The 21,794-nt window shown below is 40.9% G+C and overlaps 1 protein-coding gene across 18 annotated transcripts in view; it reads left to right on the top strand.

Moving 5' to 3' along the window:
* Positions 1-21,794, top strand: part of ADAMTS3 (ADAM metallopeptidase with thrombospondin type 1 motif 3) — a 152,903-nt gene that overhangs the window by 45,471 nt on the left and 85,638 nt on the right. For 16 of the 18 annotated variants that reach the window (XR_004750290.1, XM_035324386.1, XM_035324384.1 and 13 more), the window contains one exon: positions 11,184-11,340. Coding sequence is in view for 17 of the 18 variants with exons in the window: in XM_035324386.1 (XP_035180277.1) it covers positions 11,184-11,340 (157 nt within the window). In the remaining variant the exon portion in view is untranslated. Of the gene's footprint in view, positions 1-8,782; positions 8,810-11,183; positions 11,341-21,794 lie in introns of those variants that run through there. The other 2 variants (XM_035324398.1, XM_035324401.1) reach the window with 2 other exon arrangements.

Here is a 21,794-nt window from a genome sequence, read left to right on the forward strand (position 1 = left end):
GGGCGAACTGTGCAACTTGAGAAATTTATAGAAAATGACACTCTTCTTACCTTGTTTTAATGTTTTTAAAGAAACCTGGAGGATCAGTTGATTCTTGACAAAATCTGTGTTGTGTGGCATGAGAAATAGTATCCGTACAGTGCATTGAAGGTATAACCCTGGAGCTACACACATAGGAAACTTATAATCGATTCCCACCTACCGTAGCTCTGTTTTGGTGGAGGCAGGCAAAGGGAAATGTGCTGCAGGCAAAGCATCCTTCTTTGCTTTTATTTTTCTTCCAATAAATCAACCAGTGTTCAGCGCGGCTCCAAAAAGTTTTCATCTTTGGATTAAAAAAGCGAGCAGCAGGTAGCTGTGACGCAGGTTTTGCACAGTCATTGAACTGAACACACCTTAAACTAACAGAGAGGGTGAAAGGTAGTAGTGTTTTTGCGCTGAATCTGTGTTTTTAGACGAGGCAGCACCTTTTTTTATAAAAGCATGTTTATATCGACTCCTTAAGAAGTTTAGACTGGAGGGCTGTCTCCAGAAACTGCCCCCCTCCCCTTTTGCCAAGTCCCATATGTTTGTCTTGGCAGGATGCAGTGTCTGCTTGGCGGGTGCTGGGATATTAAATTGAGGGAACACAGAGCTCTTGATGCTTTTCAATAGGGCTTCTATTTAGTTAGCGGCAGGATAGAGCTGTCAGCCACCTGCGATTGTCCAACTGGGAAAAAGGGAGAAATAAAAGGGGTGGGGGGAGAGCACTGGAAACATTTTCCAATTTTTTGGATACAATAGTCAGAAGAAAGCTTTTTTTAAGGTAGCAGCTTGTGTTGGTTCACTTTTCATTTAGTTCCATGTTTGCAACTGTTCTGAGTCCTCCTGCTGTGGTTCTGGCTTCATCAGCATCGGTGGTAGGTGAAACAAATGAGGACGCTAGCTACTACTCAAACTACCTGGGTTGGCACAAGCAACACTCATTTAACTTATCACGTGTGGAGAATGTGTTAAGAGATCTTGTTAAGAGCCGAACAAGCAATTTGTGGCTCCAGATGTTCCAATTCTGACACTTATGAATGCTGTGCATATTTCTGCATTTCGTTCCGAAGGCATGTGCGTGATGATGGATTCATTTGTTTTACTGTGTAGGAAACCAAAGTGTCGGGTTTCCATCTTAGTTACTTTTAGATAATGCTGGTGGAAGGCAAACTAGACTTGGTATATGCAGTGTCTCTCTTTGCTAGATGGCAACACTGTTGGCATTCGTACAAGAGAATGATACTCATCTTCTCTCAGACAAATAAAGCCTGTCCTTCTGTCTCCCACCCCTCAGATATTTGTACACATTGATAAGATCTCTCAGTCTTCTCTTCTCCAGGCTGAACAGACCCAAGTCTCTCAGCCTTTCTTCATAGGGAAGATGCTTCAGGCCTCGTATCATCTTTGTGGCCCTCCGCTGCACCCTTTCCAGGAGATCCCTGTCTTTTTTGTACCAGGGAGCCCAGAACTGGACACAGTACTCCAGGTGAGGCCTGACCAGGGCAGAGTAGAGGGGGAGGATCACCTCTCTTGACCTGCTGGCCACGCTCCTTTTAATGCATGCCAGGATCCCATTAGCCCTCTTGGCCACCAGGGCACACTGCTGGCTCATGGTCAACCTGTCGTCTACCAGGACCCCCAGGTCCTTCTCCTCAGAGCTCCTCTCCAGCAGGTCACCCCCCAGCCTGTACTGATACTTCTGGTTATTCCTTCCCAGGTGCAGGACTCTACGCTCGCTCTTATTAAACTGCATTTGGTTTCTTCCTGCCCATCTCTCCATCATGTCCAGGTCTCACTGAATGGCAGCACAGCCTTCTGGCGTGCCAGCCACTCCTCCCAGCTTTGTGTCGTCAGCGTACCTTTTTGTTGGTATCTTATTTCTCTCTCATTCAATAAGAGGATGTCTGAAGAGTCTGTTTGCCTGTACTGTTCTACTTGAAGAAACACCTTGTTTTTGGAGATGAGAGGCATAGAAGGTGAGACAGGAGGGCTGATGTGTAGCATTGACTGATACCTTGCCTAAGAGGTTGTGTATTTGTCACCTGAAAGAAGTTTCCTTCCCCTGTTTTTAAGGACAGATGTCAGGATGATGGAGGAACTGCCTCCTAAGCAGGTTTGTCAGCTCTTGAAGACAAGCTGCACACTTGATAGCTGTCATGCAGGCTCGCCAAACAGTGAAGTATGTACTTAGGCAGTTCTATAAATTCTTGGGCCCTACTCCCCTGACGTTGGGTAGGTAATAGTCCCTTTGCTCCCACTCAGATGACAATTGTTCTGAACAATTGTGGGCTCCAAAGGTCCTATTATACTTTTTACAGACAACACGTCAGTGTGTTTCCTGATGTCCCCACTACTATCCTCACAATGGATTTAGATCTTATTCTTTTAATCAAGCAGACGAGTCATCCTCCTTAGCATGGTCTCCCCCAAAACAGGGGAAGCTGATTGTGCAGGCAGTTTTCCCCTTTCCCGCTTAATTCTTAGCTGTCCTTGGGCTGGAAGGTAACTGCCCTGGCTCTTTTGCACATGGCTGCTTCCCTGTGTGCTGTAGTGAGAGCTGTTACCTCTCATTTCCACTTCCTCGTAGGTAGAGTCCAACTGAGTAGCCTCTTTTCATTACTCTGTATTTGCAACTGTAAGCTACTGAAGGGTCCAAAGTTGGAACTTTCCTCCAGAAGGAAGGTGATTTTTGCATCCTCAGATCCCTGTGCTTATGGCTGATCTTTTTCTTCATGGTCTGAGCATTTCTTATCGAGGACTATTACCACAGCCTGACTTCATACAGGCAGCCTCCTTCTGCTGAGCAACTCCAGCCTGCTTTTTAATCTGCTTCTTTTATTATTGACAGCCCACTCCATTTAGAGATGAAAGCAGAGCCTTGAACATGATGGTAAAATTCAATTTTGTAAGTTTTTAATCTCTCCGCTTTGAAGTCTTCACACTATGGACACAGTATGTGGTATTTCTAAGTTGCTCTTTATATTACAGAAGAGTATAAGTATCCTAAGCTGGATAAAAGATGCCTGTAATACAAATGAAGATTGTTATGTAGCAAAATGTAGTGAAGCTCTATTGATCATGTATCCCTCATGGTGCAGTGTAATCAATTATATATTGGATGACTGACTTTTTTAGATCACAAAGTTTTATGCCTCGGGTACAGATAAAGTAGGTCTGTAATGTGTATTCAGCTGGAGCAGTTGCCATTTTGCTAAAAGCCTATATAATAGTGGTGAGAAAGCTACACTGAGTAGGTAAACATTTGATTTTAGGATACCAGGAAGGATTTTATCTCTCTGTTCACTGTGTTCAGTATAGCGCAAAGCTCTGTGTCTTCATGAAAGCAACTGAAAGCAGACAATAAAGCATTTAACCAAGGAGTGTGAGCTCATACAGAAGAATACAAAACTAGTCAGCATAGCATGGCATGTGTTTGTGTACTCAGTATCATCACAAGAGAGTGGCATTTGATGTTTATCTGCTGAAGACCCACTTTAGCACCAAGTGCACCACTGAACAGGTATTTGCACCCAGTCTCCAGAGCTAACTCTAACCCATTAGACCTGGTGTATCCAATACAATGCAGTGCTGTTTGTCCTCAGCTGGCAAAAAACTTTGACTAAAGATGTAATCCCAATTAACTGCCAGAAGAATACTTACATATTGCTCTTAGCTTCCAGCAGGGAGGGGATAAGGGACAAAATAAAAAATATATAATAAAAATAGAGGTTTTAAGTCTGGAACAAGCCTGGAGACAAAGGAGTTGGTTAGAAAAGTCTGAATGGAGCACAGAGAGCAAATACAGTGTGAGAAATACTCCGTCCATGAGAGGAGCATTTAAGAATGTGATCTCCTCTTTCTCACCTAAGTAAAAAAAAAAAAAAAAAAAAAAAAAAAAAAAAAAATGTATGTATATATATATATTTTTTTGAGAGAAAAAAAAAAAAGGGGGGGGGAGAGAGAAACCTAATGCGAACAACCTTCAAAAGCAGCTTGGCAATATCAGTGCTCTTACTCTACACTTGACTCCCACGCATGCCACATTGGTCTGGGAGCAGCCATGTCACAATCTGTAAATACTTCAATGTTGTATTTCTGGCTTGCTTAAGGCAGCCTTATATGTTCAGTTCCCTCACTGTTCAAAGCTGGCCTAGGAGAAATAGCTGCTAATTAATGTCTCTCTTCCCCAGAGTATCATGTCAACATTTGAAAAATTACTTCTGCATAGTACAAAGGTACTAGGGGAAAGTTAAGAACATAAATGGTATATTACCTTTGCTGTGGCAGATTCATTATGTTTTGGGAAAAAAATGCATGCAACTCCAGGGTTTTCAAAATATAGATAACAGCTGAAATCTAATATTGTGAAGGTAAGTGGGTACATAGATGGAAATAATAGTAAAACCACAAAAACATGGGGATGAAAGCATTCTTCACTGAAAGTGATCAATATATTATGTATTCACTGTCTTTAAAGTCAATGGAAAAATAGTTAAATTGGTTTGAATTCAGCTATAATTCATTGTCATTGTACTTAAAAGTATGTGGTGTTAGTGATATCAAAATGGGTGGCACAAAAACCCGAGGCTGAAAGTATGCAGTGCTCTTGGTGATCATGATGCTGGTGTCCAGATGTCTTCCTCAAGAGCAGAGCAGGAAGATGTCCATGTTACTGGCTTCAATTTCCAGTAACGACTCATTTACAAACAGTGTCGGGAAATGCATCCTGAACCTTTACAGCCCAAACTGAAAAATGTGTCGTTTAATATATATTTTTTTTTCTCCCCAAATTTGAGCCCGTCTGATTGAAACCTAAAGCTTGCAAGTTTATGTCCTTCAGGAGTCACCTGTCTCTGCTGAGCATGGCTGGATGGGAATGCTGCCAATAGCTGGTCTAGCTAGAGATTTGTAGAGAAAAAGCAAGAGTGAACTCTTTCCCAGGAGGGGTTTGTGTGATATTCGGTCACTGAAACCTCTGCTCACGCTCTCAGTGATCAATACACCGGTGTTTTCTGATGAGCAGCACGGTACAGTCACCCTGCTCCCCTCTAAGTGCTCCTTGCTGCTTAGATTAAGTGGTGTGGCCTGTCTAAGGAAATAGAGATGGAAGGAGCGTGCAGGCAGGCCAGCACTGCATAGCTGTGGTTGTGTTGGCCCTGCTGCTACCAGGGAACCGCTCACCTTCTGCAGCACAGGGTATTGCACCAGGCCTGGATTCCTGCTTACAAAGCTCCTGGGTTGCTCTAGGGAAGAGGCACCGCATTGTGCTTTGCTTTCCCTGCTCTTTCCCTTGGAGCCCACGGTGGCCACTGCTGTATGAGATCCAGGAAAATCTGTAAACTGGTGCTTGACTGTCCTGGAGCCTGACTTCTAGTACTGTCCTCCCTGCATTCACATTCCTAGTTCACCAAATGCTCTGCGCTTGGAATTCCATTAGCAAGAAAGCAGTACCTGCTGAAGCAGTTAAAGATCTGAAGGAGGCTGGTAACACAGCATGCCTACTTGGATCTGCTCTAAACGTGGCCTCCTCGAATCATTTCAGTTGTTTGGTGTTTCCCATTAAGGATTCTGTGCTCTTTCCAAGCATTTATACGCAGATAGTTATAATACTTGTTTTCTATTGACAATGTGCCTGTAGTGTATTTGGCATAAATCAGCATTTACTGATGGGTCAGGTATCCTTCTACGCTAGATGCTGTAGTGACACAGCATGTGAAGGCAACTCCTGCTTGGAAGAACTTACAGATTTCAGTGAGATGGCAGGAAACCAGTGCAGGTAGGGCAGGAGGTGGGAACAGTGAGACGCTATTGATGAATACAGCAATAGAGGTCTTAGCACTACAGTAACATAACTTTAGTCCTACTTTTTTCATGAGCAGTTAGGCAAATGAGTGTTTTGTAGAGGGCTTTGCATGAAAAAACAAAACAAAAAAACCCTGTGGCTTTCATTTTTGGAAACACCATTTCTTCAGTAGGTGAGGACAATGAGAAGAAAAAAAGAACCAACTTGCAAGCAGAGGTGGGCAGTGGAGACTGGCATCAAGAAGTGAGTGCATGAACTGACCTCTAGGTATTCACCCTGCAATGATAGGCAGGATGGGGATACTGTCACAGGTTTATTTTGTAAAATAAATGCACTGTAGGTTTTAACAACTCAAAGCATTTCCTACTCTCTGGTAATGCTCAGGAGCGAGTATGAGGAGCACTTGATTTGATAATGGCCGATATTGTGACTTGGCGGCCTTGCTGAACAAGTGCTTTCACTTTCTGACGTTTGAGGGTGGACTTTTCAAAACACACCTGAGAATTAAACGACTTGCCCTCCTTGCAAACCACTAGAAATGGGGCATTTAACTTCCTAAAATACTTTTGAAAATCCCACCCGTAATGTTTACTCAAATACTGAAGTTAAATGTATCCATTCTTGAGGGTCACTCCACAGTTCTCTGTTGTACTGCTCTGAATGAATGGTTCTTTCCTCTCTTGCAGCTAATACCCTATGCATATTTATACAGAATCATGTTCCCCCTTAAATGCTGTTGATTTTGGCTCAGCAACTCCTTATTTAACATGCCTTTGTGGACTAGTTTTTCAAGGCTTTGTATCATTTGTAATTCCCTTATTATTATTGTCTGTGTCTTCTTGCATTTGAAAAAAAATCCTCCAGTTTTACAGGTTTTGTTTTGTCAGGATCTTCCAGTAAGAACACGTCCTCTGCTGTCCTCTGGGAAATCCTCCTGGGTGGGCTGCCTGTGCCACACTGGATTTGGCCTTGCTCCCAGTCACCTTTTATTACGAACTCAGATGGGACCTGCTTCTGCATCTGCTTAATTTGGCAGAAAGGCTTTCCCTTGGTTTGCTATGCACCATTACTTCTGGACTGGGGAGGGCTGTGAGGAGAGTTGCAGGGATGATGTGGGTTACTGGTCAGGAGTCAGCTGAAGACAAATTTATAGATATTAGGCAGCAGTGGGGGTGCAGAGAAGGTGCTAAACAGAACTTGAGCCCGTTTCCCCTGTAGTACCCTTCAGTGTACTGAAGGGTACATTTCAGTGGAAATGCTGCAAATGTTGCCCTTTTAAAAGTGGGAGAAGTGAGTCTGGAAAAGGCTGAGAAATTAATCCACTTCCCCAAGTCTCAGTCAGGGTTGAAATAGTGCTGAGAACAGGCGGGTTTATTTCCAGGCTTTCTCAGTCACTGTGCCACAAAGGCTTCTTTTTGCTTTTGATAGCTTTGTTGTGTTCTTGTTCTCACATTTTAAGACTAGTGAGGACAGTTCTAGATAAACTTCACAGAAGCACAGATTTCCAACTGCATCCTTCAGTTGATGGAAATGTTGAACATTACTAATTTGTAAAAAAAAAAAAAAAAAAAAAGTAGTAAAATTAATAGCATTCCAAGATTTCAGACTGTGCTTTCCTGTATTGCTCCATAAATATGCTTTTGTGGAAAAAAAAATCCACTACATACTTCTTTCTTGAAAATCCACCACAATCTTTTCTCCAAGTGAGCCTTTAAAAATATGTGCTCTAAACACCTGCTTGCTTTTCTGTCTGGTGGGAAGAAAATGTTGCATTGACAGTAGAGTTTACAGTGAAGATTCACTTGGAAGTGTAATACCTGCTTATGCCCCTCTTTCTCCATTCATTTGGAAAACTTAAAACTCTTTATCGATGAAATTTTGGAGAAAAAAAAAACACAGAATGGAAAGAAAGCTGGATTTTGCATTCACACTTGAGTGTAGGCTGTTAAAATGGACCAAAACTGTTCCTGTTGGTTCTACATTTCATTTTCCAATGAAAGGAGAAAAAGGTTATAAAAATGTGTTGTCTGTTGGAGTGTTCTGTGTAACAGAATGCTGTTATAGTAATTTTAATTCCTACGTACTCAGTATCAGACAGAGCATGTTAATATTTATACTGTTTGTTGTAGTAGTAAAACATAGCAAGGGTGACTATCTCAAAACTGGGTAAATTCTGTATTCAAAAGTAGATGAAAAAACGTATTGAACTCTCACACAAGTGATAAAAAATCAAACCTGCTAATCAAGCAGAGTATAAAACAAGGCTGAGAAGTGTGGACAGGATGAGGAAGAAAGTCAGTGAGTTATGTTGTTGAATAAAAACCAAATGTGTTCCTGTTAATGTAACTTTTTTTTTTTTAAAAAAAAATCCACATTCAGTTTTCCTTCCTCAGCCCTTTAGGTTTGGCCCTCTGACGACAAAGCCACAATTGCCTGCTTTCCACTGTAATTCCTCCTTTCCCTCTTGGGATTGCGGGGAACACCATTCTTCCAAAAAGCACAACGCTGCATGTGGTAAATGGTCTGTGAATGCTGCCTTCAGCCTCTGCAAGCCATTTGACACTGTGTATTTTTAATTAACTTCTCCTCTGCGCCAGGGGGAGGTTGTGACTTGTACTGGAGGTCAGGTCATTGGCCTTGTTCTGGATCTGTGGGAGTTATCGTTCTCTAGGAAACCCACGTTGCCGATAACCAGACTGAAATCCAGCCTTTTAGCTCCATTTGCAAATTTTGCAGAGCAATTGCATCATGTCTATTCGTGATTGTGGGCCTGCATCTCCTCAAAGAAGTTCCAACCCACTGAAATTAATGGAGTTATCCTCTTCCATGAGACTGAACAGGTAGAGATAAGCCGTCTGTCTGCATAAATACTCATCTCAAACAACTGGTTAAAGAAAGTCGGTATGCACTACCCTTTGATTGAAGTGGCATCTAGCTAGGAAAAGGAGCACGACCTGTGTGTGATTCCAGATGTGTGCCAAGGCAATAGAGACTGTGCTGCATCTTCTACAGAAAAACTGTGTGTGCTGCAGCAATTGTGCCAGATAACAAGCAGCCCTGTGCTTTGTAGATTTAGATGCTAGTCTCTTCTGCAAGATGCCTTTGCAGGGAAAGGGATCTTTGTGTGTGCTGTTAATCTCAAAGCAGGATTTAGGTGAAATAGGTTGTTCACTTGGGGTACTTCTCTTATTAATTAGTAATTAGACTTGTAAAATAGTTACTATTTCCATCTGATATTAATACAGGAGGGTTACCAGTATCTGTGAAGTTAGTAGGAGTCTTTTCAGGAGTAGATAATGACTTGCAGCTTAAGGGGGGTACAATGTCTTAGGTCTGTCAGAGTGTGTTATGGAGAGTTGTAAAAATGGAAACTGTACTTGATGCTTGAAGATTATTCTTATATTCCTTTTACAGAAAGGCACACCCATTCTCAAAAATATAATTGTGGGCTCTGCAGATTTAACACAGACGAGAAGTATACACATTAAAGCTGGAAAATGAAGCCAAGCTTCACTTCCTCACTGAGGACTTTGGATAGAACTACATTCAACTCATAGGCAACAGCTTCATAGAGCACTTTTTTCCTTCTTTTCTTCTTCTTCTTCTTCTTTTTTTTTTTTTTTTTTTTTGAACCAAGAAGTCTTTATACCAAGATAAGGTCTTACATCAGTAACATAGCAACTGTGCATACAAAACGTAGTTCTTCTTAGAGAAATGCCAAGCAAATAAGCCATTAACATGCTAAGGAGCCTTGTTAATTCCCAGTCTAATCATGTGTACTTACATGAAAAACTGACTTGTGATGCTAAGCTGAGTTATATCTACCGAATATCTCACTTCTTATTGCTATTCATGTAATGAAAAGAAAGGGAAAATATGGTATTTAGATTCATGCAGTTTAGCTAATATTTGAAGAAGTTTATTAACTGAAAAAGAACGTAGATGTAAGAGAAGGCATGGAGCATGGAAAGCTTGTGGTGCAATACTATTTGTGCCATTTTGAATACCTTGATTAAAATACTCATTTTTTATATACACTGTTACATACTTTCATAATTCTGTCTACTTGTATCTGACAAATTATGTAAGTTTATACAGAAAATGACTCTGGCACCCTCCAGTCCCGCTCTGTCTTCAGTGCCACCTCCTCTGCCCATCAGCAGGGGTGAGCCAAAATGGACAGGGAGAGGGCTGCAGAATTGTCTCTTCCTGTCTGTTCCCTCGACAAAGGGACAGGCACCCACGTCAGGAGGATCTGCTGGGGATCGGGGGGAAGTGCCCTGGTAGCTCACCTCCTTGTGAGGAGAACAGCATTGTATAAAAATAAGGCCAGATAGGTAATGCTTGTCAGTAGTTGCTCTGCTGCATTTTATATACAGGTTCATATTTTGTAAGTTAATACCTTTGAAAACAGCTTGCGGATTGCTCAGAATGCATATCCCATTGGTGTTTTCCACTGTCTTCAAATACTCTGTACCTGATTTTCACCCTATGTGATGTTACCGCTTTTACTGGCTGTGTTGGAAGGAGTACGGTCCTACTGCTCTTAAAGGCAGCTTCTGAGTTGAAGGCCTTTACTAAGGGTTTCCTAAGTGACTGTTTCCTTGAGCGTGTTGCCAGATTTCCTTCTCCATTATTTACTGTGATTTATATTCAAATACTGACAAAGAAATTTTCCCTCCTGAGCTTGAGTCTCTTTTCCCTTAGCCTGGACTTAGGCAGGTGTGACTGCTCTGGTGAGTGTAATTGCGGTAATCACCAGGATCAATCTGCCTTCTATGTAAACCTGTTGCACAGCTTTTTCAGGCGGAAGACATAAAAAGAAAATAGTCTGAAGGATTATCAATGGCTACATGGTTACTGGACGGAGCAATATGCGTTTAAGTAGGAAACCATATGACTTCTACTGATTTTAATGAACTAAAATGAGGGGTCTGAGCCATGTTCAGTTCAGAATACGTATGAGTTCAGGATTCGCAGCACACAGTGCTCAGCATTCTGTACATGGGTTACAAATTAATGGTGTATAATGTGCAAGTGATAAACTCCTATGTGACTTTGGTCTTGGTTATGTTTTTGAAGGGGTAATGTCTCTCATATCCGTACAAGATTTTAACCTAATGCCTTTGAACATGGGCCTCAGGCAGATGAACAGCATCAGAATGCAGAGGATATCGCCTCTGGCCAGGAGTCCAGAGGAACTACCAAAGTTCCCAGCAGTAATTTGATTCTTACAGTACAGTAATATGCTGAGTGTTTTATACTTCACCCCTCTTGAGATTTGTTTTTAAAGCATCAGGCCAGGCCTTTGGGCTCTCAAATGACCTATGTGTGTGCTTTCTCTCTTCCTCACCAGGCTGGAATGATAAGAACTGATAAGGATGAATACTTCATTGAGCCTTTGGAAAGAGGAAAACAAATGGAAGAGGAAAAGGGAAGAATCCATATGGTGTACAGGCGATCAGCTGTAGTGCAGCACACCGCTGATATACTCCCCGATGTCCACACAGAAGGTACAGTACACCTGTGTGCTTGTTTACAAATCCCTTCCAGGTAACTGTAGACTACTGTAGCTTTTGAAAGAGGCAGTTTTGACCGAGCTGTTTGAAAAGACAGTGTTTAAATATTTTGATGAAATACGACATCAGTGTCAGGTACACAGTTTCTCTGCCAAGAGCAGCACTTGTGCATCCATCTAGGAGGTCAAAACCTAGCCGTGTGGTGTTCTCTTCAAGAAATGCTGCAAAATGCTGGTGTTTTTTTTCCTCCTCAAGCCAAAGGCGAGGTTTGTACAGATTTCAGCTGAAACAAGTCTGAGCTCTGCCTAATTTGTTAAAGAGTTGTAGGACATGACGTGTTAATAGAAATGTTCACGTGACTTCAATATTCTAAGTTGTTATTAAGGCTTGCTTGTCTATACAACTTCTGTTTAAAATCTGGGTCTTCTTTATTTCCAAGCATAGCTAAATTGTGCCAATGACTGATAACTGTTTTCCTACTACTACTGGCTGCAATTAATACAGTTTGAAAGCAATTGTCTTGATCAAATATATCCTTTGACATATCCAAGAGTTCTGCTGGGTCTTAAAGGTCACATGGTTGATCCACCTGAGAATAATTACCGTGTGGTTCAATCCATTCTGTTTCATGTTTTTTTTCCCTCATTTTTAATATTCTACAAATCCTTACAAGCCATTGCATTGAGTAGTAAATGTTAAATTTTTTGATGCTATGGATTAGAGCAGCTCCTCTCCCTTTCAGTAGTTTGCCTTCTTTCAGCATCTCTCAGCATCTCAGATTCCTCTTTGTACTTCTGTGTTCATATATATGTTCTTGCAACTTAAAAGGGTTTGAGAACAAGTACAACACCAGAATTAGAACTAAACACAAACATTAAACAGAGAGGAGTGAGCACTCCCTCATCGTCAGTCCTCAGGGACTTAAATTATTTGGTGTGTTTTTGCAGTCCTGTCTCTGAAAAAGTGGGTAGGAATTGCCAGCCATTTCAAATAAAATCCTGTCATACTTCTATTACCTTATCAGAAGGCAAGACCATGCTGCTGACAGCAGTATGGCATGGCAATATCACAGCAGGCTCAGAGACCAGCAGCAGTCTGTACCATGCAAGCTAATAGACCTAGCTTTTCTCCGAGCTCTGTGCTGCCAAAGGTACTTTGCTTTTGGTACCCAAATGAGGTCATTCCAATGTAGCTCATGCACCTCTGTCATATGATTGACTGAACAATGCCAAAAAAGCTTTTATGGTAGTGACAGTGGGTTCAGTGCTACATTTCTACCTTGAAACCACCTTGTCAGTTAGGCTGGCAGAGTCAGACCGGTCACACCACAGTATGTTTTTGATGACGAAGCTTCTGGGTCTGCTTCAGTCAACACAACATCTCATTCCTCTACCATTTTTCATGTGCTCACAGACTTTATTTGTACATGCTTTGAACACATGGAAGCCTTCGCAAATTTCAGGTAGCTATGACGTGAGGAAGGTTAGCAGGAACGCGTGATAGCTGAGGCAAAGTATTCACAGCTCCAATGAAGGATTTGTAAATCATGATTCATAATATATGTTGATTAAGGAGACAGTGAATGCTGAGTCCTGCCTGAGAGTCTCTGAATGTTGTTTTGCATGCAGTCAGTGTCTTGAGGGTCTTAATGCTTTCTGTTCTTTTGCATTTTCTTCTGTTTGGGAAGTGGAAGCACTTAAGAACAACAGCTACCTTTTTGTGACTAGTCGTGATCCTCTTAGTGTCAAAGCCCTGTGTCTGTAGCTGATTTCTTGGTGATCAAAAAGTTCAGGCTGTTTCTTCTGGATCACTTTATTCCATCCTTTGGCAAAGGAGATCTGTTACTATGATGCTGAGCGTTGTTATTTTAGCATTTGTCTGGAAAAGATCTATGCAGTACATGATAGAGCCTTTCTTGGCAAGGGGAACCAAGAACCACAAAGGCAGATGTGGATATCTGGAGGGCATTCAGTGAAAAAGGAGCATCATGAAATGAAGCAGAACTTGATCAAGATACATAGACATGCTTCCCAGACTAAGGGAACTTGCTGTGCTAGCAGATGATTCTGAAAAAGGTACGGCTTTTTGCTTTTAATGAAAATGTAGGATAGGAGAGAAGAGTCGCTTGTGTCTGCCACTGTTTTGTACTGAAACAACTGAGTGCAGTGTGATGTTTCTGGGAGCACTCTGAAGCCTGGTTAGTGCTGTAGAGAGCTGGGCAGTGCAGATCGTGGACTACCAACTTGTTCACTCCTGGCAAAAATGAACAAGACAAAACCTTTGATTATGGTATGATCCAACAGTCTGTGTTCGTGGTAACTTCTGGTAGGTGCTTTACTGATGTACTACACAAATGTTTCTGTATTTCAGTTTGCCTGATGCAAAGTCTTCTGATGAGGGAGCTCCACCAAAGCTATCACTTTGTCATTCTTTCTGTGACTGATATGTTAACATTTGCTTCCTGGCCATCTGCAAGATATTTTCTTCCCTCCCCTTTCTCCTATAACTTGTAATGCAAAACCAAGGAAAACTGTTTTGTTCACCCACTGTCTTTGCAACTGACTTGTTGATTGATGTGTTTTGAATTTGAAGTTCCTAGAAGTAACAGCCACAGATTCCTGGATGACTCACACATGTAACTATACCTAGGTGAAAGTGCCTGGTGATGCCAAGGTATGGCCCAGTCCTGTAGAACGTGCAGCTTATTGGGGTAGAAAAAGATCTGCTATTCTATTTTAAAATATTTTAGCAGATCTATTTTAAAATATTTTAAAAGAGCTCTGTTTCTCAAGACACCCAGACTATTCCATTCCAAAAAGTTATATTCCCAGGTAATACTTGAACTAACATGAAAGAATTCCCACTACCATAGAACCAATGTTATATGGACTTTTTAGTTTCCGTACGTACAGAATCCACCACAATATCAGTTTTGCTGATCAGTTCCTTTACTGTGAGCTGACTGAAAACATCACGTCCTTATCTGTCCCTGTGAGCTAGAACAAGCTTGTAAGTCTTGGTAAAGTGTCTTTATAGTAGGCTTTTAGCATCCTTTCTAATAGGTAATATACACAGAAGAACTCCCCTTGATTTTTGCCCTGCCAGACAGTTCAATGTACTTCCTACACAGCTCATTTGCAGATCCAAAGTGGTCAGAGAACCTCTCGATAGTCCATGTATAAGACCACTGTCTCCCTTGCTAATCCTGGCATAGATAAGAGAATGACGTGCCTGGGCATTTGTGAGAATGCTGTAGGTGTTTCAGTTGCTATTGGTATCTTGAACTTTCTCCCGAGAGGGTTTCTTTTGTGTTAAATAAATTTTCTTCTAGAGGTGAGCTTCCACTGTTCTGTAGTTTTCAGATCTGTCTAAAGGTCTCATTTTCATGGTGCCAGGATGTAAGCCACTTTCCAGTCTGATGTGAAAACTGCAAGTCTGTCCAATCTTTCCTCGTTTTCACTGAAAGGTGTTAGATGGAGGCTGCCTAATTTTCCCTCCCTTCTTTTTGGCTGGAATGATTTTTCTGCTTTTAACTACCTTTCATAATTACTAGCTATACCCAGTTACTGACTATTCCCAATAGGACCAAGACTGATCCTTATTACGCTATTATCCTTAGTTATATAAGGTAAACTGGAGCCTTGTCTGCACTGTTGGTTGGTAGTTCGATCTTGGCAGAGAGTAGGCACAGGAAAGCAGTAAGTTATATTGGCTTTACCCTTATGTCTTCAAAATGCTTTTTTGAGATGCAAATACCAAAGTAAAAGCAAGCTGCTGAAGCCTGTGGAGCCTGAGGAAATGCATGGCCCACATGATGGGTTAACGCAGCAGCTCTTCTAACTAAATAAATAGTAAACATTACTCAAGTTCACAGGAAATCTTTCTAACTTACTTTTGACAGCTTAGAGCTTTTATGCACATTTGAGTTCAGGAAATACAGCTGCATATTATGCCACTGTGAAACAGCCGTGTTTAATCAGTTAGCTCATACAGATTCATGAAAATCCTTCTCAATATCTCCTGCCCCTGTCCTCCACTCAGGCCAGAGGCAGAAATGAAGAGTACAGTCTGCTGGAGGTTTAGAAGTTCAGCCACGTCTTTAGCCAACACAGACAAGAATCCAAGTTTTTAGTAATAGATGACAGATGACTCAACAAACTAGATATTAAGATAAAAAAAAGTACATAAAATTGTTGTTATCAGTGAAGTGGGAAACATTGTGTAAAATCCCTCTTCCACAATGAAATAGGATATCCTGCATTGTGTTCCCTCTAAAAGAGGGAACATTTTTATTTGTAAGATACTATTACCATAAAAGCTTTCAATCCCAGCTATACAGAAGATGCTTTCTGTCTCATGGGACATCTGGTATTTCTGCAGGATTTTATGACATTTGGGAATCTGTTGGACGGTTTTTCAAACAAACAGATAGAATGAGGTTAGGAATTCTAAGTCAAGAATATTACCAGCTTAAGATCAAGATATTAGCAGTGATCACAATGTTGAGTTGTGGAGTTTTTATCAGTTCGTGTACTGTGTCCTCACAGAAACAGATAGACATATATGATCTATCTACCTCTCTTTCCTGTTTTTATTACAGTTATTTGTGATAAAATTCAGTGAGCTTTCTTGGAAAGGAGGGAACCATAAATCTGGCTTTCTGGAGAAGATATTAGGATGCCTCAAGCTATTGGATACTGTGGGGTTAGCCTTCCCCCTTATGCAGCAAAGTAATCTTACTCTCGAAGCAGCACCCTGTGCTGATTCCAACTATCGTATCCATGGCTATCTGTAGCCCCTTTAGGGAATGACGTCTGGTGTGCACCACTGTGTTGTTTTCATCATTTGCTTTGTGGAAAGATTGTTTTCAATTAACTGCATTAACTCACAGGTTTAAGGAATGATTATCTGCCATATGGCAGGCAGGTTTTGTTGTTGTTTTATGCTTAGAAAATGCCCCATCTGCCTACACTCTCACCCTGTGAGATCAGGGAAACATGGATAATTTCTCCATTTTTTGACAGCCTGGTGGCAGGAGTGATTATTTTTATTTCATGAACGGTTTATTTTTATTTCATGGATAATCTGTCTGCTAATTCAATGAATTTTGTCCTGCTGTATTTCTCAGAACCTGATCTTCCTTCTGCTAATGTGAGGCAATGAAGGCACCTACATGCAAGTTAGTAGGATGACCCCAACAGTTCATGTTAAGATGAGTACAAAAAAAAAAAAAATCTAAATGAATTGGTAGCTGCAGTCTCCACTGCACTGAATGTGCCAGTTTTCTGGTTTGAAATTCTGAGCCAGTTAATTATGGTTAGTGCTGTTGGACAGCGGAAGCTCTTCCTCTTCAGCAGGATGGTAGCCAAGGCCTCCCCCGGGAAGTCCCAGCCATTGAAAACCATTTTAATATGGGAGGATGTGATACAGCATCAAGAAACATCAAGTGGATTTCTCCCCTGGGAATAGGAAAGAAGCTTGATTATTCTTCCTTGCGAACAACTGGGTCAGATGAGTTCTACAGAAAACCATGTAGAAACTGGTCAGCTTGTAATGTTTAATGTAATCATGACCTGGAACAAAAATTTCCATACTATATATGCAGAATACATTTACCGTCCTGTTTTTTTTTTTTGTTTGTTTGAATTTGAGAAAATTACTGAAAATTTGTATCTGTGTTCAGAAAGTAGGTAGAATCAACCACGGTGCACCTGGTAGCGGAATATGAATGAAGAAGTACATGCTTACAGCTAGTGACAGTGCGTTGAGACAGGCTGCTAAGACTACAGAGGACCTCCTCATTAGGCTTAGAAGGAATATGTGGATTTCTGAGTTTCACAGAAATTTCCAGCTAATGCAGCATGCTTCCCTCTGACTTGTGCCAGGGGAAAAAGGCATCCCAGAAATGGGACACAGAAATTGACAGTGGGGACTTTATAGCCCAGAATCTTAATGAATCTTTTCAGCTTTAGAAAAGGAGATAGATGAACAAAGGGAGAAAGAGGTATGATTTCCACAGCCAGCAGCCTCTGACCAGCCATTACTCTGATAGGTGGAAAAAGGGGCAGCTCCTAGTTTGAGCTATAATGGGTTACCATCTTTAACTTACCAGTTACTCTTAGGTTGAAATGAATGAGCTGCTTAGAGAATAATTCTCTTCCTAAATATTACTACTTTGGCATTATCCATGTCTGGTACTTTATCTTGAAGGTGATTTGTGCAAGGTTTCACACTTTTTCTGAAAATACGTAAGTAGTTGATATACTGTAGAAGCCATACGGAAAGCTCTGTGACTTGGTTAATGCAGACGTACCCTGTGGGGCAGCAGTTTGCAGGATGCCACCAAGCACACATTCTGCTCTAGCATTTGGCTACTTTGCAGGGTCACTGGGGAGCAGAAAATGTTCTTCTTGCTGTGTGAGTGCTGATGCTCATTAAGAAGTCTGCTGGACCAGTAGGAGGGAGTACGGCTTCTGAAACTTTTTTTAAAGGCACTTGAAGTTTGTTTTTAAGCATTTGAGATGAGCGTCTGGCTAGGTGTAGTCTGGAAATCCTATCATAGAGCAGGATGATCTCTAGAGTTCTTCATGGGTGTAAATATGCCTGATTGTCTCCTAACGGCTTTTCCATATTAGGTTGCCCTGGGATGACATTTTGTAAGCTCCACTTCCCCAGTAATATAAGTCTTGATCCTAAAGATACTGAACATCTGTGATTCTCATTTTAGTTGAATACTACAGGTACTCATGATCAGTGTTCATGTCATGAGTGTTATTCCCAAATAATGTCTCTTAAAGAAAAAACACTTATTCTTAAGGGCAAAAATAAAGTGCAAAGATAAAAAGATTCTGCATAGGGTGGTGGAGGTTCAGGGGGGCAGAGGGAGAGCAAGCTGTGCATACAAAACTGAAAAAAAAGAATATATGAGACTGTCATGTTAAAACATTATTTAAATAAATATTTTAAGATTTTATCACCAAAATACTCTTTCACTTAGGAATGGAAAAAAATGCTCTCTGGACAGGCCTGAGCTGGAAGGCTTTGAAAGCATAATAATGATATCATTCTGTCTGGACAGGATGAAAAGAATCCGTCCTTCTTTGTTAATAAGCTGACAAACATCACCGAGATGTGCGATCATTAACCTTGTTCCTTGAAAGCATTCAAGAAACAATAGAAACAAGCAAAGAACTGAAGAGCTAGAATCAAATTTGCGCACAGGAAGCCTTCTTTGCAAGCTCTTCTGAATCAGGATCAGGATTATGGTAAAAATAAAATCCAAATCATATTCCTCAAAAATGTAAAAGCCTGATCCAAGTCTAGTGGAGTCAGTAAGAAGACGCAGATTTACGTCAGTGGGCTGATGAGGCAGGTTTTGGATCATATTCTACTTGAGCTGATCACAAAGTGTTTGATTTATCTTTCCTCCTGTTCATTCATTTATTATTTTTTCCATGCACTTTCTTTTCATATAGTATAATGATGACAACCAACCTTTTAGCTTGGAATTTACACAGCATGTTAATGTGCTTAAAGTTTTCCAATTTTATTTTCCCCTTCACAGGGGGAAATTGTAGTATTTTTTTAAATGACAACCTATTCACCCAGAGAGCACTTCAGATTAAAGTATTTTTGTAATTACTTCCTAACAGTGGGAAACAAGGAATAGGAGCCTTTATCTCCCAGCTTCCTTTCAGAATTTTCATTTTCCCTAAAGAACCAAAGTGCTTGTGTGGCTGATGGGGTTGCCATGGCACTGGGTTCAAGTGTCTTTGTCCCAGGTGGGAAACATGTAGGAGGAAGAAATGATTTGGGAATTGCTCCTGGTTGCTGGGGAATGAAACCCTGGAAAAGAAGGTAGAAGAATAGGAAGACTATTGCTTGCTTCAGAGACCTCCCTGAGCACTTCCCCAGGCACATTAGTATTTCTTAGAACCGTCGTTGTGCCAGAACGTGTGTGAAGCCTTTCTCAGCAGAATTTCTCATGACCTGTGTTCTGATGGAGGATATTTTAGATACCGCACAGCACACAACACAAGCTTGTAGCACAATAATGAGAAAGATGGAACTGATTTCTGTGGAGACTTAGTACAACATATTTTGTAACATGTTACCATGTAAGCATTCTTCTGTAAGCGGTATTGGTGGCAATAACCCCTGTATATCTTCATCTGAAGACATCCTTTCTCTTTATCCAGAACTGCTCATGTAACAGTTGGCTTAATCAAAGGGAAGGTAGTCAATGAAGTAGTTTTTCAAACAGGAGCAGCACAGTGTGGTACAAAGGAAAATGTGTAATGGTGATGGATGTATTTACAATACGTGGGGAAAAAAGAGAGAGGATCTATGGAGGAGGAAGAGTGGGAGGAAAAATAATGAAAAAAGCATCAAGCACATCTAGAAAGAAGTAGACAAGTAGTATCTTTGACTGCAATGGAATTAGAGCCCTCTCCAAGGGTTTGAGTGGGTGTGTTTGCACTGCAGACAGAAGTATAGTCTCATCCTGCTTAAGCATAACCTGAACTAGATTTAACCTCACTTGCATGGATATCAATGTTGGTACAAATGTGGAATCAACTGCTAAGTGCAAATACAACCAAGAAGCCGAGTCTGTTACTGGGTTCTACAGAGCCACCATTGCTTTGGTCTCAACCCAGAATGCTCCTGGCAAATACAACCCAGGATGTCCATCCTCTGTATGCTTTCATACAGAGGTATGGGTGTCTAGCCCGCAATTAGGCTTCAGACCTGCTTTCGGTGCCCTCAGAGTTCACAGTTGGGCTTGGCCCACTTGTCCTCAGATGGAATTTGGGATTCATCTTGTTCTTGGAAAGTGTCTTGGATTTAGTATTTCCTGTTTTTTTCCTCTTTTTTTAATGGTATCTGTCATCAGAGACACGTAGGAAAACCAGACAATTGGGTGCAGAGTTGAGTTAGAGAGATGTTTTTCCTCTCAGACTGAGTTAGTGGACTTTGTGTATTCCACTAGTGTGGTGGGCACTGCAATTTAGCATCTAGTTGCCAGAGTTCAGTGATGAACACTCATGTCTTCGTGTGTGCAGGCTATTTACACCTAGCTTCAAAACAAACAAAACAACAACAACAAAAAAAATCAATAAACAAAAACAATTTTTGCTTTAGGTGAACATCTAAAGTCTGTGACGTGAATGGAGGAAAATTAAGGTGCTTGTTTGTAGGCTATGCATTAGATGCTGTTTTCTGAGATGCCTCTCAGTTCCTCTGGTGCGTTTATCTGTTTGTCCTCTGCAGCTCAAAAGTTCATAGGATCAAAGCACAGCAGCTCAGCAATTTATTTATTTATTTTTAAATATTTCCCAGGATGCAGATGCCAAAACTTTTCCAGTGTTTGATTACCCTTGTTCCTGTTCCAGTGTACCCTGTTCCAGTGTTTGATTACCCTCGTTACGATTTTTTCCCTAATATCTAATAGGAGTTTCCCTAATTATGACTAATATTTGTGACTTATCATCCAACAACAAGTTTTTGAGAAGAAATAATCACTGTCTAGAAGTTCAGTATGCAGTGAGGTAGCTGGAGGTTTCCTGGTATAGTGACTATCCAGCCTTGCCTTTTTAAAATTGATTTTACAATTGCTATACATTAAAGGTTATGTTAATATACATAAATACTTGCTTGAATTATAATGATATATTAGCAGGAATGAAAAGTGTTTGTAGCTAACTTGCAGAGAAAATTATCTGTTGTAACTAAACAGGAGATTTGTGGCAAAGCTAGGAATAGAAATGTGTACTATAAATATTTTTCCTATTTTTTTAAAGATTGATAAGACATAGTGAGATGTATTGAAATTGTATTCCAGGTACATTCAAGAAATTATACTAATTAAGTGCACTGCTTTAGAGCTGCCGCTCTGCTTGTCATCAAGGCTGTGACAAAGAGGCTCAGAGCCATGCACAGCCTGGGGAAAGAGACCTTTCAATGTAGCAAGATAATTAAGAAAATTATAAATAGATATATGATCCCTGGTCTCTGCTGTGCAGGCTTTATCCTGTTTGCTCTGAAATGTGTGTGAGTGAAAGAAAACCCAGACTTTTCAGAGCTGAACAAAAGCTTGTAGAACTTTTTTGAGAAAGAAAAACTTGAGCAGGAATGGATCAAAAGGTGCTAGAAAGTGGCTTATATACTTTGTCTCACTGACGGAGGTTACACTTACCTCCTGACGATGGGAGTAGGGACATCCATCTGTTTAAGTCGTCTTCAGTTCTTGGCAATAACAAAGGAAAACTATTCTTAAATAAAACCAAGGATAAAGGCTTGATTCCCACCACAGGCACCCAAAGCCAGAATAGTAAAGCACTCACAAATCTGTATGAAGGGAAAAATGAAAAAAAGAGAAAGATCAGTACATGCAGCTATTCCGAGGCTTATGCAGCTTCCCAATAAAAATTACACGTGCACCCAAATTA

Source organism: Oxyura jamaicensis, chromosome 4 (genome assembly GCF_011077185.1).
Source record: "Oxyura jamaicensis isolate SHBP4307 breed ruddy duck chromosome 4, BPBGC_Ojam_1.0, whole genome shotgun sequence".
In the NCBI taxonomy this organism is placed as follows: domain Eukaryota; kingdom Metazoa; phylum Chordata; class Aves; order Anseriformes; family Anatidae; genus Oxyura; species Oxyura jamaicensis.